At 41.3% G+C, this 15884-nt stretch overlaps 1 protein-coding gene across 1 annotated transcript in view; it reads left to right on the forward strand.

Annotated features, from left to right (window-relative positions):
• The first annotated feature begins 2113 nt into the window (after positions 1-2113).
• Positions 2114-15884, forward strand: part of ADAMTSL3 (ADAMTS like 3) — a 192842-nt gene continuing 179071 nt past the window's right edge. The window contains exons 1-2 of the mRNA XM_059823708.1: positions 2114-2132; positions 11138-11229. Coding sequence (XP_059679691.1) covers positions 2114-2132; positions 11138-11229 — 111 coding nt within the window. The remainder of the gene's footprint in view (positions 2133-11137; positions 11230-15884) is intronic.

Genomic DNA, 15884 nt, shown 5'->3' on the forward strand with positions numbered 1-15884 from the left:
CAAGACAAAGGTGTGAAGCAGTCTGCAAAGCCTTACACTAATTATATTTCATAAAAATAATTGTTCAGTAAGAAAGTTGTTTCAGCTCTTTTTTAGTAGTGACATGTACTATGATAGTTGTCAGTTTCCTCCAGTAGCTAATTAATTTACCCTTTTCTTTTTCACCTACATTTTAGAGAGCAGATGCTGTATGGATCTCATTCAGTATGAGCATAAAAATCTCTGAACATTAATACAACTGCTAATTATGGTGCTTGTTGCAGCAGTTACAAGAAACTTCACTTAAGAGCTTAGCTTAGGTCAATGTTATTTCCTACCCAGAAAAATAGCCTTGATATCTTCTTAGAGTTCTTTAAATGTAAAGATAGATTTTATGAAGGTTGTAGGTGCAAATTCAAACTTCGCTTTATAGGTCAGCAGGCAGGTAACGTAGGAGGACAACATATTTGGCCCCAAGATTGTAGCTGGGGATTTTGGAATTAGGTTATGTATACCCCTGGATACAAAGTTACAAAGTAGATAAGGACATAGACAGAGGTATGGATGCTCATCAAGGTTTTTTTCTGAACTTCTTTGCACTTTTGTAGAAAGAACAAAACACAATTTCAAAACTCTAAAACTACATGTAGCATGGTAATGACATGTGGCCAGACTGAGCTCTGGTGCTAGTCCTAGCAACAGCACCAGGAAATTCTTTTCTGCAGAGCAGTTCCAGTTTTTTATTTTGATATAATGAGTACTTGTTTGTTCTTCATTGCCAATAGAAAGCACAATTCAAGAAAAATAAAAAGTATGATTTAAATCTGAATATGTACCTCTAAAACCGAGATGTGTACATCTGAGGGTTTACTTCAGTTTTGAAGCCTCAGTCCTCTACAAAGAAAACTGTGATCGTATGTCATTGCCATGTTTGATGGTTGCATGTTACTGGCCAGCTGTTCAAATACAATTGTACAGTTTTGGAACAGATGCAGCACAAAGCAAGAAATCTGCTATTCTAAGAGTATTTTCCTTGCCTGCCAAGGCTTTGTAATAGCGCAAACAAAAACAGCTGAAAGAAATAGTTCAAAAATAGTCTGAGCTAGTTTTGTCTTTTGTATTCTTCATCTACTCTCCCTATGCAAGAACAGAAGGTGGTAACTTAAGAAGAGCGTAATGGAAATCTGTTACTGATTCTTTTCTTTCTGACATTTTTTCTGACTTTTTCTTTGATTAAGACTGTAGTCAGTACTGCTTAGACCACAAGCATAGCTGAGGAATTCCTGCTGAGATAAGCCTGTACCATCTTTTCCTACTGTTTCAAGTATAAAGATATCAGGAACGTTTCTGGATTAGGAGATACGGAGGGTATCAGGAAAAATTGTAGGAAAAGGTATATATCCCAAACTAAAGCACAGTTAAAGCTTTTCTACAAAGTCCTTTTGTAGGAAAATGTATATATGGGATATCTGGACAGTATTAGCAGATTCCACAAAGTTGGAATAAAAAAACTCCAACTTCAAAAATATTTGTGGACTTTTTTCAAATATCTTCATCAGGCCTTTATCTTGAGCTGGTGAAAGTAAGTGAAAAAAATACAGTGATACAGCGATACAATGAAACCCAGGAAAAAGTCAACTGAGCTTCCTACTACCCTTTCCCTTAGGTATCTGCTAACTGATTCTAGCCACGTGTGAGCAATCTGTTAGTATAGATTCCAAGATGTTGTCAGGGCTCTGAGTGCACTAATGTGCCTCGATGACCTTGACCAGCCTCAGCTGGGGCTTCTGCCCACGCCTCTGCCCATGGGTGCAGGAACTCCATTTAAGCCCTGGCCTGAGCTTCAGGCCCTTTTTGAGCTCTATTATGGTTGTGCTCAGCTGTAAGCTTTGTTTGCCCACGGGCTGATTTTCTAGCTTCACCTTCTACCTGCCTAGTTACTGCAAATTTACCTGGGCTCTCTGCACATCCTGGCTCTCTTTTCCAGCCCCCTGTGTATCTTGCCTAGGAGCAGCAGGAGAAGGCTGTGGCTGGTGTGGGTCCTGCCCTGCCAGCCTGGCTACCTAACTTGTCTCTCTCTTCATTAGGAAGCAGCTGGACTTTGCCATTGATTGGATGACAGATTGTTAGAGCGATGAATGCTAAATACTTAGGTAAGGCCAAGTTTGTTGATAGTAGTATCTCTTTTTAGACTTTTTTTTTTTTGACCTAACATGAAAAGTTTGAATTTGTGTCTACTTTTTGAGTGTTAAATACCTTTAAGGCTACACATAGTAAGTTAACCGGCTTGACTAGTGTGAAAATACTGTGCTGGCACATGTAAGCATAGATGCAGTGTCTGCATAGACAATGGAAACTTTTGTAGTGTTTTTAGTGTTTTTTCTTTTTCTCTGATAGTCATTCTGCTCTCTAATTCATGAGGATCTCTTCCTAAATACCCATTGGAAACAAAGCAAGGTGTCACTGGACAGCCTTCAGCCTTTTTAACAGTTCAAGAACTCTGTACATATAATAGTAATATTGTTTCAAATGGTATTGCTCAGATGCATTAGGCTATATCAATAAACACTTTGCTAAGAAGTCTGTTTACAGACAGGTGTTTGTGGCTCACACATGTCCAGAGCTAATGAAGACAGACTGAATTCTACTAGCCTGATAATGGCTGCCACAGTACTAGAGTAGATATGGAGGCTCCATGAGAAAATCAGAGATTACACACCAGAAAGGTTAAATGGTAGTTTCTGTGTCACTGGTGGTAGTACACATAGATGGAGAAGTCCTTTCCAAAACATGTAACTGTGCAAGCGATCCTCCTATCTAGTACTTCAGCATATGCCCCTACTTGCCTAGTTAAATTAAGCAGGACAAGTCAGTGAGCTTACAGTGGTTTTTGCCTGTGTTGGAACAACAGTCTTCCACAAGTTGGTAACCCATAAAGAAATGACATTAACTGTGGCATTACCAGATGCAAAAATAAACAATAGATTTTGTTTGGTAAAACATGAAATACAGAAAATACACCTGATAGCAACATTTTGTAGGTGACACCTGATAAGATTCTGCCTTAGGCTGTCCTAGTTTCCAGTTGCTGGTGACCAAATTCTACTCATGTCCAAATGCAGAGAAACTGTTCCTAAGTACAGTTTATATTGGTACTGCTACAAATGGAATCTGGCTCACTGAAGATGATGTATGCTTTCTTCCAGTTTTTTGTAGAATGCACCTTAGTTTCTGTAAGGAATGTCTATACAGAATGAGGAGGAAAAGAAGTCTTAGGTACTGTATGGGTCTGTAAAAATAAACTTTTGTTCTACAGACTTTATTAATACCAGTATCAGACTTTGAAGAAATGTGAGAGACTATGACGGGTTCTCATAGCGTAAGGCAACAGCGCCAGCAAAGAAGAAAATATGAAGGAAAGTGGAAAATAAGCTGTTTTTTTCAGTGACTATATAGCTCCAAACTGTGAATCTGGAGCTTTACGAACTTTTTTCCCTTCATCCACAAAATCTTGCTAACCCTTTGTTATCTTCATTCATGGTCAAATAGGTTGTATTCAATTATGTCATCACTGAATGTTAATAAGAATAACGAGTACATCTGCTGGCTCCCACAGGAGCTGGGAATGACCTCTGATCCACCAGAGCTGAGACAAATGTGAGTCCCTTGTGAAAATGAAGTCACTTCCATCTCTTTTAGCAGAATATAATAACAAAAATGTCTTCACTTATTTCCAGGCAGCATTGCTGAGTTGAGATGAATTGAATCCATTTCATAGAGAGCAAATAGCTTATCTCACTATTATTGCACTTGACTCAATACCTCACTCAATATGGAGCACTTGAGCTGCAGCCAGGCTCTGGTAAGGAGAATGGATACTTTTCCTTGGTAATGATTCACAATATAGTCTCTTAATAAAAACTCTAAATGTGCAACTCAAGAAACAAGAGCGTTTCCCAACATAGCAAAACAAGTTGGCAGGTAGAAGACAACAGAAGAATAAAAAACTAATTTCAAACTTGCTTTGATGCACAATGTCACTTTTCTGAAGCTATTTTGTGGTGACCTCACTTTTGTTTTGGGAATTAAACTTTTTAACCTGTTTCAACTGTTACCCGCGCTTATTCTTTCCTCTGGTTTTGCTGCATTTTCCTACATTAATCATTCATCTTCTGCTTTCATACTAGTGACACATTACTAGTGTACAAATGTGTTGTCTTTGTCACTAGTATTCCTCCCAATGTTGTATCATGTATTTTTTCCAACCTTGTCCTTTTTTCATTCCTTCTCACTGTTTATTCCTTGCTTATGTTCTCTTCTTCTGTTTCCGTATTGGTGTGCATCTTTAAGCACTCATATAGCGACACGCACAAGTCATCTTGTGAGATGCAGGTCACCTACTTTACTCTTCTTAGTCTACTACAGTGAGGACAGTAATTGTCCTGCTGACCTTTGTCTGTTGCTCATGAATTGCAATATAACTGATTTCCTCAGAGCGCATCTTTATTCACCAAATGTTGCCTCTTTCACATAGCACTCGGTAATGTTTTATTTTCAACAATCACAGAAGTAAGGGCCGTCACAGACTGAGGAAAACAGATCATTGTCACAGTTGCATGAGAAGAAAATGGCAGACAAGTTCAGGAATTCAAATTTGGCATATCCACAGTCCTCAGTGGGGTTGTGGTTTTTTGCAAACTAGGAAAAAAAAATCTGTTAAAGAACACATGGCTATGTGTAAATAAACTGAAGCTATTTTACTTCTGCAATGAATTTTTTGTTTTGCCTTACCTATATTCAATCTTTATCTATACAAGTTCATATTTTATAATTATGCCCACAATAAGCATCTAAATCCTTTTGAAAAGATATGCTGCACAACCAGGAAATGATCGTGTAAGTGTATTATCAATTTAGCTCAAAATGTCCATTCTAATATTTTAGGGCTATGAACACTGAACTACAACAAAAAATATGTGCCATCTGAATCAAGATGTGTTTGTTCTGGAGAGTCATGAAATTTAATGCATCTGCTACTACTGTACAGGATCATAAATATGCAAATGAGCCATAAGTTGTTTTGCTTGAGAATAAAAAGGAATTTGAGAGACAAGAAAGAACAAATATTTATTCAAATACTTAAAATAGTGACTATGTGTGTATACTATATTGGTTAATGCTAGGTTCATTTAAACACAGACTGAGAGGAAGGTGGTAGTTTTCTATAATGTTTAGGTCTATACATAAGTAGTTTTTCTTTCTTTAAACCACAAGAATTTTTTTCTACTTGCTGTATTGATGGAGCTGTTTCCAAAGCCCAGGGCAAGGATCAATGTAGAACGCAATGGGTTCCATAACACCAAGAAATCAAAGACGCAGTGCTGTAGCTGAACTTTGTACCTTTATACTAATAGAGGCTTTACTCTTTATAGGGTATAACATACTTGTGAAGTGCGACAGTGTGTGATTGCTCTCTACCCCAGAGAGCTTGTTATTTCAGGGTAAACAAGCACCCTGTACAAATACAATGCAGGGCCAAAGAACTGATTATACTGTGTTGGGCTTCTCATGACTCTAGTTACAGGAAATTTAACATTTTCCTTTTATTAGTCAATCAGGTGCAGCTCTATTACTGATAACTTTGAGGCCTCAAACCAAAATTCTGTTTCTGCATGGGGCCTCGGCAGGATACTTCCAGTTTTGGTATTCATTAGACATGATCCTGATTTATGAGCCAAATGTTGTTCTGCACTGTTTCAATGGATTTTAAATTTGTAGTTTAGCCAAGCATATTTTTTCCTGAGTAGTACAGGCTTTTGTTATGATGAAAGAATGGCCTTCATGATAATCAGATTTGCTTAGCTGAACTTACTTTGAGAGAATATTTACATATAAGTCGAGTCTGCTGAAGAATTATGTATACCTGCGTTTCAGGACAAAGATAAATAGAGAAATGTGGGTTTTCTTTTAGATGTGAAGATTTTCTATTAACGTTCACTGAGAGTGTGAAATCTGGTGGTTATGATGTGATTGAACAGAGGTTTTTGTTTACCAGATCAGAGATTTAATTTTTTTCAATTTTGCCCTTAGCTATATCTTGCGGGATCTTTTTTCTCTGCCTTTTCTGCCTGCACTCTTGAGTGTAAGTTGAAATTTTATGTTGTTACAACTGAATGTAAATCAATGAATGACAAAGTATTTCATGGTTGTGTTTGGTAGTGAAGACACATGGTCTTAAGTCAATATAAAACAAAGGATAAGACCATCATATTTCCAACCAGCTTCCTCACAAAAGACCATGCCAGCTGTACAGATGGACGAGATCATGATTATGTGTTCAATGAAATAAGAAGTGCAATGTCCATATTTCACAATTTTATGAACAGTAAGGGCTTTACAGCTGTCATATTTAATGTTATTTAAATGATGCGTATTTTAGAGAGCAGCAAAAGGAAAACATATATGAAATGAAATGCATTGCTAATAATAAGAGACAAATACAGGGATTGTGAACGTGAACTCCGAGTGTTAAGAGCATCGCTGTTCTTTCCCATTCAAAATCTTACACAACTTCTGCCAGACTAAAGTGGCATGAGGAGGGGGAATTAGACTGTGTGGCAAAAGTGCTAATAAGGTAATACCTAAAGGACTTGATGCTGGACCAGGGTTTGTGCAACCATAGTGTAACTGTCAAAGAACAATAGTTCCTGCCTTGAAGAATTTATAATTTCTACAAACAAGAATAGTGAGCAGAAGGAAAATTAAATGTTTCCTTAGAAAAAGGTGATTTCTTTTAAACTTGAATGGTCAATTGGTTTTTGCAGAACTCATGACAAACTTCTCCAGGGATGAAAATTAGGCTTCCAGAACCTCTAAGTTTGTGGCCTTTAGGGTGCATACTGAAGGAGTCTACCATGGAGCTGCAGGTGCTGTGAATTTTGAAGTGATTGCTGTCAAACAGATCTTGCCCGGATACCTGAGTTTCTTTCAGCTTTTGCTTGGCTCAGCAGAAGCGGTTACGGAGATCTCCAACAGGAGTGAAAATTCCAAAGCTTCCAGGTTCACTGGAAGTCTAGAGAGAAAGGAGTAAAGTGGCAGTGGTGTGGAGTGAGGCTGAGGTGAAGAAATTAAATTGGATAAAGGAGGCAACAAATCAGCATTCAATGAGAATGAGATTCACACAGGAAAATGCCCTGTTAAAAGCTGTCCAAAACCCTGTATCTTTTCCAGTAGTAGGCCTAGGCTATTTTTATGCTTCAAATACTGTTATTTCCTGGGTGCTCATCTTCTTCACAAAAAGGATGATTTCGATGTAATAAAAGCAAAACCAGACCATGGATGGTAGGGGAGAATGGGATGAACAACACTGTCGTTTCAGTAGCTTGGGCAAGACGTATTGCCAATCGCTGTTTTACTAGGTAGATACCACAAGGTACTTGCATCATTTATTATAATGCTGGTTCTGAAATCTGCCTGGGGTGCAATGCTTGCAGGTGCTTACCTCTGTTCTCTTACATTCTGTGTAAAGACAGACATAAGGCCTATAATCTAAGATCCAGATCACGCAAGGAATTCAGCGTGTGACACAGCAGCAGCCTCTCTCCAGTCAGTGAATCTGAAGTGAGCTGTCTAACCTAGGCTACTTCCTCTTATACCATGTCTTTTCTACTCTCAAATTTATTGCAGGAGATGAGCAATTTTTTCTAAGACTCACATACATGATGTTTCATTATTCTTTATGGTTAGGGATGCACACAGCCAAGTGACCTGAAGCAAATGACCAGGAAGAGCATTGAGGGAAGGTACCAGAGTAAGCTGGGAGGAGAAAGTAGAGAACATAGAGATGGGTAGCACTGAAAAAGGGAAAAACAAAGAAATGCTGACCAGCATTCAAATTTGGAAAATGCTATCAGAATCTCAGGGCCAAACCTTTCAATGTAATCTATGGCTAATACCAATGCTAGGAACATAGCCAGAGCTATTTTGTCTAAATATGCCCATCTGGCAAACAAATTAATAGCCTACTCTGCACGTTTTGCTTCAGGGACCCAGGGGGACTGCTTCACTACTGAGGGGTAGATGATTTTAAGAGAAGTGATATTCTACGTAGGGATGGTGCAAACTGTGTACATTCCTAACTCAGTGGCAGGTCTGGAGGGCCAGCTTCATCCTGTGGTTGTGAGCATCTTTTGGTTTTCTTCTTGTAGTACTACCAGCCATAGTTTTGGGACAGGAAAATTTATTTTAGATCAGTTGATCTAATGGCTAAATTCTGGCTTTCAAACTGTTTGTGATCAAGTCTGAAGTGTATGCTGACTGCACCGATAGATCCTTTTTGAAGATCAGAAATTGCAGGGGTGTAACTGAAGTCACAGTTAAAGGGCTGTGCGGTTGTTTAAGTAACTGTAGCAACTGAAACTGACGGAAAGCAAAGCTTTCCAGAAAGTTGATACACTTTCAGCTGACCAGTGTTAGAAAAAGGAAAGATCAGGTCCTTAGCGCTGCTCTTGCCTGTTACACCCCCTGTTATCACGGTAACGTGCAGGCTGGAGACTTGCCTCAGCTGCCAGGGTGAACCTGCGGACCGAGCAGCCTGTGAGTCTCTCAGTGGCAGGGAGGAGGCAGGCCAGGCAGCGCAGGCGTTGTCGGCGATGCCCCAGCGAGCCCTCGTGCCGCAGCGAGCGGCTGTGCAGCTCTCCCCCGGCGTGGCCGCGCTGCGGGCCGGGCCCTGCCCGTGGCTGCGCTCCTCCGCCAGGCTGGTTTCGGCAGAGGGCACTCTGCTCCTGACGATGGAGGAGGCGCTTTCCCGTCCTGGTGAGAAACCTAAACAGATTGGAAAAGTTTCCAGTGCAACATATTTGAACAAACTCTTCATCGGTTATGTTTAGTTCACTGGAGCATATTTTTAACTTCAGTGGCAGGGATAATAGCCCTTTTCCTACGTGCTGCTCTTAGCGGACTCGACGAAAGCTTGGGACATCCGTGGAAGCCGTAGCGCAAAGGTAGAGGGTTTTAGTGTCGCTGGTTAGCAGCCCAGAGCTCGGAGGGAGAACGAGAGCAAAGCTGTCGTATGAGACATACGCGTCAGATTTACAGTAGGAAACCTAAAAATATCGTAGAGGGCAGCATGATTAAAGACCTCCTCGGTGCGTGAGCAGATTTGCAGCTGTATTGTGAGAGTTACTTGGAGATGAGACACGGGATGGTTGTGGTTTTGGAAGCTGCTTTGCATTAGATCTGGGGGCTGACTTCACGGTAGCTTTTGCCCCTCGGGGGAAGACGAAGCACTTGGTCCCGGGCTGCCGGGGTCTCGGTCGCCGACACCGGAGCGCCGCCAGTGCCTCCGCAGCCGGGGGGACGGGCGGGCCCCCTTGGCCGGCCGCCCGCTTGCGCTGGCCGGGGAGGCAGAGGCTGCGCGGGGGGTGCCGAGCCGCGGCGGCGGAGCGGGCGCCGGGCCGGGCCGCGGCCCCGCGCCGCAGGTGGAGGCGCCCGGGCGCCTCGCGCCGGGGCCGGGCTGCGGCGGGCGGGCGGGGGCGGCCCGCTGCCAGCAGCCTGTAGGACCTTGGCTAACGTGCGGCGGTGGGCTGGAGCCTGGCGTGAGGGAGGGGCCGCCGCTCGTGATGCAGGATGCTGTATCCCCGGTGCCGTGACAGGCAAGGCTCTCCCCTGCCCTGCGAGCGGGAAGGAGGCGCCGGCAGAGCCGGACCCGCTTCCCGCCTCCCTCCCGGCCCCGGCCCCGCTGCGCGCTCCCCGCCGAGCCGAGGGACGCGGCGCCGCACCAGGTGGGTGAGCTCGGCGGCCGCGCCGGGGCGGGGGAGCCCTGCGGCAGCCCGTGCTGGCCCTCGGGCAGCGGCAGCCTCCCCGACCCGCTTCCCCGAGCGGGGTCCCGCGAGGGTGGCGGGCGGCGGGCCGGGCCCCGCGGGCGGCTCCCCGAGACGGGCCGGTCGGCTTCAGCGTAAGCGGGGGCGGCCGCGGTGCTGGGCGAGGGTCGTCCGAGAGGGCAAAGCGGCGCGGGCTGCGTGTAGAGCCCTTGAGGAGCCCAGGCACCGACACCTGTGAAGTGCCGGAGTCGGGGGTGTTTTGCCAGTGGTGGCTCTCAGCAATGCCTGGCGAGGGGAAGGGGAAAAAAAAAAAAAAATCTTCCTTCTCTTAGTGCCATAGTTGGTTGAAACTTGTGAATGACAAAAGCATCCAGGAGTGCTAAAGGTTTTGGAAGGGAGGGGAACTTTTGAATTGTTTTTTTGGAAGGAGGGAATAAACCACTTATTTCTGTAAGGAATCTTAATTATGTTTAGTTGACAGGTGCAAGAACTGGTTGGATAGATGGTTTTCCTTTGGGATATCTGACGTTTTAGAAAGGAGTGCTTTTTTGGAGGAGAGATTTGCATTCACCGTGGGGCTTTGCAAAATAGTAGGGTGGTGGCTGGGAGGAGGGGATGGAGGGCTGTTTGTGCATGTGTATTAGGGGCACGTGCAACTTGTGCTATTTTGAGATCACTGTGGTAATGAATAGTCTGAGGCAAAAAGATGCACTGACACTAGGAATTAGCAGAATTAGCAGCATTATTACATGATTCTTGCTGGCAATTTGAGGTTGAAGTTTTGAGTAAAAGTAACTGACAGTTTCATGTTGGCCCTATAATGGTGATGATTACTAAACTGATGGATTTTTTTTTTTTCCTCTGCCCTGACTGCTTAGTATCTGAGCTGTTATGATTAGAGCTTTCAAGGGCAGTGTAAATGACCGAGTCCCGGGGCTGGGCTTTCAGCTTTTAGTGGCTGAAAATGCTGGAACAGTACCTCAGAAATCCTATGCTCCTTGGATTTTACCTTCTGGAGATCAAGATGGGAGGGGTTCCCAGTTTGATAAATTCTCCTACATTCAGGAGATCATCAAACTTGCCCGCTGTTGCCAGCTTCCCCAAACCTTTCATTTTCCCCTGCTTTCTGTTTCCTAATTGGAACTACCTCACCCTGCAGGCTGTGCTCATGGCATGCGCTGCGTATCAGCTCCTCTGGCCAGCACAGAACTCCAGTGTTTGCATTGCATTTCTTCCAAAGGCCAGTTCCATGCCTTTGCCCAGTTTGCTTTAGTCATTGAAATTCTGGCGGAGCCCACTTGATTTTGTTTGTAACATGAAACAATTTCTCTCAGCAGAGCCCCAAGGCACGAGGATGGCCAGCCCTAAAGCCACAGGATTCTCCTGGGAGATCACTTGGCTTGCTATTGCTATCTATGCTCACCTACAGGTAGGTAATAAAGTTGTTGCTATTGTCATGCCTGGTCCTTTATCAGATAGTCTTGCTGCACACTTTGAATTACTGGTTTCAAACAGAAAACTGCTGAAGGAACTACACTGTAAATAAAAGGCTCCTGATGAGAAGGTTTTCCTTTCACTGAACTCAATTTCAAAGACATCCATGTGGGAAATTAATATTCTCTCTCTTCCTGGTAATATTGTACCTGACTTTACCAAATGGGGACCGAAGGAAGACCTTGTGAGATGTGCAATGCCATGGGTATTTCTAGGCAGCACAGCTGCTCTTTGGCCCCAGGAGGGTTAGCACCCGATAAATGTTAAGATGCTGTAAGTGGCAAGGTTTACAGAAATACCTGGGTAGAAATATTTAAAGCACTTGGAAGTCAGTGGTGGGGGCGGTGTGGGGAAGGAAGGTGGTCCAAAAAGGTCTTTGCTTCAAGTGTTCAACAAATATAGGAACCATGGAGGAAAAACATAGCTGCCAACTGATCTATTGCCTGACACATGAGCCTAATCAGTTCCAAGAAGTGAGTATTTCAAGAAATATGGTGTGCTGGCATGCAGCAGAGATGTTGTTATAGTATGTCATTCTCTATACTGATAGTTCCCACAGCACAGAACGTTTCAAGGATTCTTCAGACTTAAATACACCCAAATCCAGAAATCCTTAGAAAAGGACAGCTAAATAAACTGGAGAATATTTTTTTGCAATAAATAGCGCCATTTTTTGAAGTATTGTAGTAGTTTTTAACAAAAAAGTAAAATATTGGTTTTAAATAAAGTCAGTGATGCTGTTTACTGTAATACTGTTTGTAGTATTGCGATGCTGAGAAATGGTGGTTTCAAACTGGAGCCTGGTATGCTGAGCATTATATAAATGTACATCCTGAAAAATTTTGAATTGAAGGACAATACAGCAGGCAAAAGTAAATTCAAAAGTAGTACGAAGAACTGAGAAGACTGTACTAGGCAGCTGAGTAAGCTATGATTGATTTAGGGTGGACTTTGAGGTTTAAGGTAGTGAGAATGGGCTCTAATCCATCCTCAGTAGCACTGCTGAATGGACTGTGTGCTGTGAGTCATTTGGCAGCTACTTGTTGATGAACGCTTCCTGTATCTGTATTATGGTTGCAGCTAGTCATGAAAGTACACCAGTTACTTGAGCAAAGGACTCACCATAAAAGTGAAGATTATTAGATTCCTATTAATTGTGCAGTAAACTGCAGTGCATTCAGTGCATGTCTAAGCAAATAAGGCAACAGTGGTATCTTCTGCTTTTTGCTTGCACATTTCTTATGCAAGAACAAAAATGTTACTGATTTGCTGTGCCTGTTCAGCTTGTATTTTTGTGTGCAAGCAGTTGAGTGATGCTGTAGTAACAGGCCCTATAAAACACTCAGAAAATAGTATGCAAATTTCACTTAATAGTTCTGTTCAAGATAAGAATAGAAGTTCAGAGAAGGGAAATGTCAACTTTGTGTTTGGGCCTTTTTGTTATGAAGAGATTTATTTTTTTTTCTTTTACAGTATATTTCTTGTATTTTTTTCTTTCATATTTTTCTTATTGTAGAACTGGAACCAGTAGTGACATAGTTTCCTCTTCTCCACGAATGGTTTGGCATAGCTTCACTTGTCTCTTTATAATAAAAACAAACCCAATACATTGTAGTAATCAATAGGCTACTGTGAGTAGCTTTATGAACATTTCAATCCAGGTCAGAGTTTTTGGTCTTGATTGTCCTTTAAAATATCCTAATCTATTTGGCATATTTGAGTCATTAGCACTTAACCCCAGTCTTGTAGGAGGCCCTTCTGCTCCTAAGTTTTAGGTATTTTATCACAATTTTAGGCACATTAAAGGTATTTTATATTATTTAACATAACATTTTTGGTATCCCATAACCATTAATTCTTTAATTGGTTGCTTGGGGCCATGCTATATGGACCACACACAGTCATTCTACCCTAATATTCTACCATAGCTTCCACTTGTGTTGTTTTTGGCTATTAAAGTGCTTATGTCTGGAGCTAATCAATTAGAAACAATTGGATGCTGGGCAAGGTCACAAGTCTATGTCATGTCAATTATGTGCAATTGATTAATTTCATCCTGCTTGAGGCAGGTACAGAATAAAATAATGACCATTTTAAAAGAATGTGGTGGAAATGTGGTATGAATGTAATGCAAAGAAAACTTTAACATGAGAAGTTGTGAAAAAGAGGTAGCTGTTACTGAGAAGAAATGAAAGTTAACTTTGGTTATAGGAGCCTTTTCTGATTCTTCATAGCATGGTAACAGGCACAGCATGATGTTTAGCTAGGCTCCAACCTGAACTCTGCCCTTACAGATATGCCATGTCTCAAGTTTGACAAAATTATTTTATCAAGGGCAGATTAGTCACTATACTAGCAGGTAAGTTAGATTTCATAGCATAACCCAGTGAATAGTTTACCACTGATCATTGCTGAGCTGCCTGTTCATTAAGTCTGTTCTGTGATCAAGAGCAGTGGCATAAATGTGACTCAGGAGGAGATCACTTATGGGCTAGCCTTGGCTGTGTTCTTTTGCAGACATAGACCTTGCTTTTTCTGATATGTGCCAATATAAATGAAATGAATGGGACTGCATTAGTCTAAAGCCAATGGTAATCCAAGCAAATGATGTCTGTATGTTTTTCTTGAAAACAAACAAAAAAACCCCCACCACCAAATGGTAGCAGCAACATGGAATAATTTGTTGTTTCTAAAGATTTAAATGATGAGTCTATCCAAAGAAGTTACTGTATTCCACAGACTATTTGTATTTGTGAACATTAACTATATCCTTGGCCTTGAATTTAACTGTTCATGTGTATTTATTGCTAAATATTGTGTAAAAGGCTCCTAATTTTTCTCACATGGTAGCGGGTGAGCTATCAATACTACAGAGTTTAGGAGATGGTTAAGCTAATGAGCAAAATAGAAGTATTCAAGTCCAGTTTTGCTGGTTTTAAGTGATCTCTTGAGCACATATGGCTCCATATTGGTAATTGAAAAGGCAGGATATTCAGCCTGGTAACCCACTCTTTCTTAACCTTGTGATAACATTTTATTACACCATTCAGCTAGATGCTGTTATATTCAGCATGGAATGTTTGCAAGACTGTATATCTGTATATTCTTACTAATGGATTAATGGCAGCAAGAAACGATGGCTAGCAGATTCATATAGACAAATATATATAATCAAGAATTTTACACATGGATTTGTTTTAGATTTATTCTCTGGTATGTTGTTTTCAAATCAGGAATATGCTGATATTTTCTTAGGTTCCTACAGTCCTAGTTAAACCCTCTACAAGTCAGTCTGTTTCACCACCAAAGACCATGGGGTTGCTAATATCTGAGGAGGGAATAACAGCAAACACACCATGTCTGGATATTTAAGAAAATTTAGCTCTGGGTTTCTATGGAAGGGAAAGTTTCATAGGTCGCATATTCATTACATAAACTGTTGGTTGTGCCCATGATTTATGTTTCTGCAATCCCTGCCTGTTTTATGTTTCTTCTAACTATCTGTGATATTTTGGATGTAAAGGATATACGCGCTGAAAACATTATCTTATTCAAAATGTTTCTGCCGTAACCAATCTGCCAAAAAACTACCAACATAGTAAATGTGTTTAAGGTTGAGTTTTGCAAGGCCAAAAATCTGATGTCCATTATATGACATAGTGGACTTGGAGATCATCTTTGTGGAAAACCTTTGGAATATTGTTTTACAGTCACTGAATGTATTGCACACCGAGGTTCAGAAAATAGATTATGATCTACATGCCATACAATAGTAAGGATTCTTAAATCTCCAGTAACCTTAATCAAAAATATCAGGATGAGATTTGTAAGTCTAGAGTTAAATCTGAAGCAGTTTCACTTTTTTGTAGGCAGGTTGCAATTCTGCACCCATCTGGAGTTTTGCCATCAGCCTCAATAGGCCTGTGGTTTTATTCTTAGTTTGAAGATTGAAATGCCTCTACTACAGACAAATAACACCTTTGGGAATGTAGAAGTGTTCTGACTTACAATATTCATTGTTATTGACAAGGCTGTAACTCAGTGACAGCATTACGAGAAAACTTATGTAAGTTTCTAAACTTGCCTTGAATTTATGACTAATAATGATTGCTCAGTCAGTGCTCATAGGATCTGAACTGCTGTTACCCCCAATTTACAATCTAAAAGAGTTGAATTGCCAGAAAAATTGTGATGAATCTGTTTTGTGATTTGAGACACAAACTGTGTATGAATACTTATTTTTTAAAATGTACTCAAAAAATTTGTCAACTATGGGAGATGACCAAGAGTACAGATGATAGTAAAAGGATCCCTTCACTGATATCTCATTTATTTGTTTTAATTTTCTCAGTAAATATTTTTATTATAGTGACTGAGTGATGCTTGCAGTGATACAGCTTGGGGAAAATCAGCTCAAGCAGGGTCCAAACCCATTCGTTCTGATGCGGCAAAGGTGGTTTAGTCTCCATATCCAGCCAGATTTTGAATTCTGTTTCTACATCTTCAGACGTGGGTATCAGTGCTCGCTGTGATGATAATTTTTGTTGAGGTTACACTAAAAATCAGGCAGAGATTCTCAAATCAGTTGTG

This window comes from Gavia stellata, chromosome 13, assembly GCF_030936135.1.
Source record: "Gavia stellata isolate bGavSte3 chromosome 13, bGavSte3.hap2, whole genome shotgun sequence".
Taxonomy (NCBI): domain Eukaryota; kingdom Metazoa; phylum Chordata; class Aves; order Gaviiformes; family Gaviidae; genus Gavia; species Gavia stellata.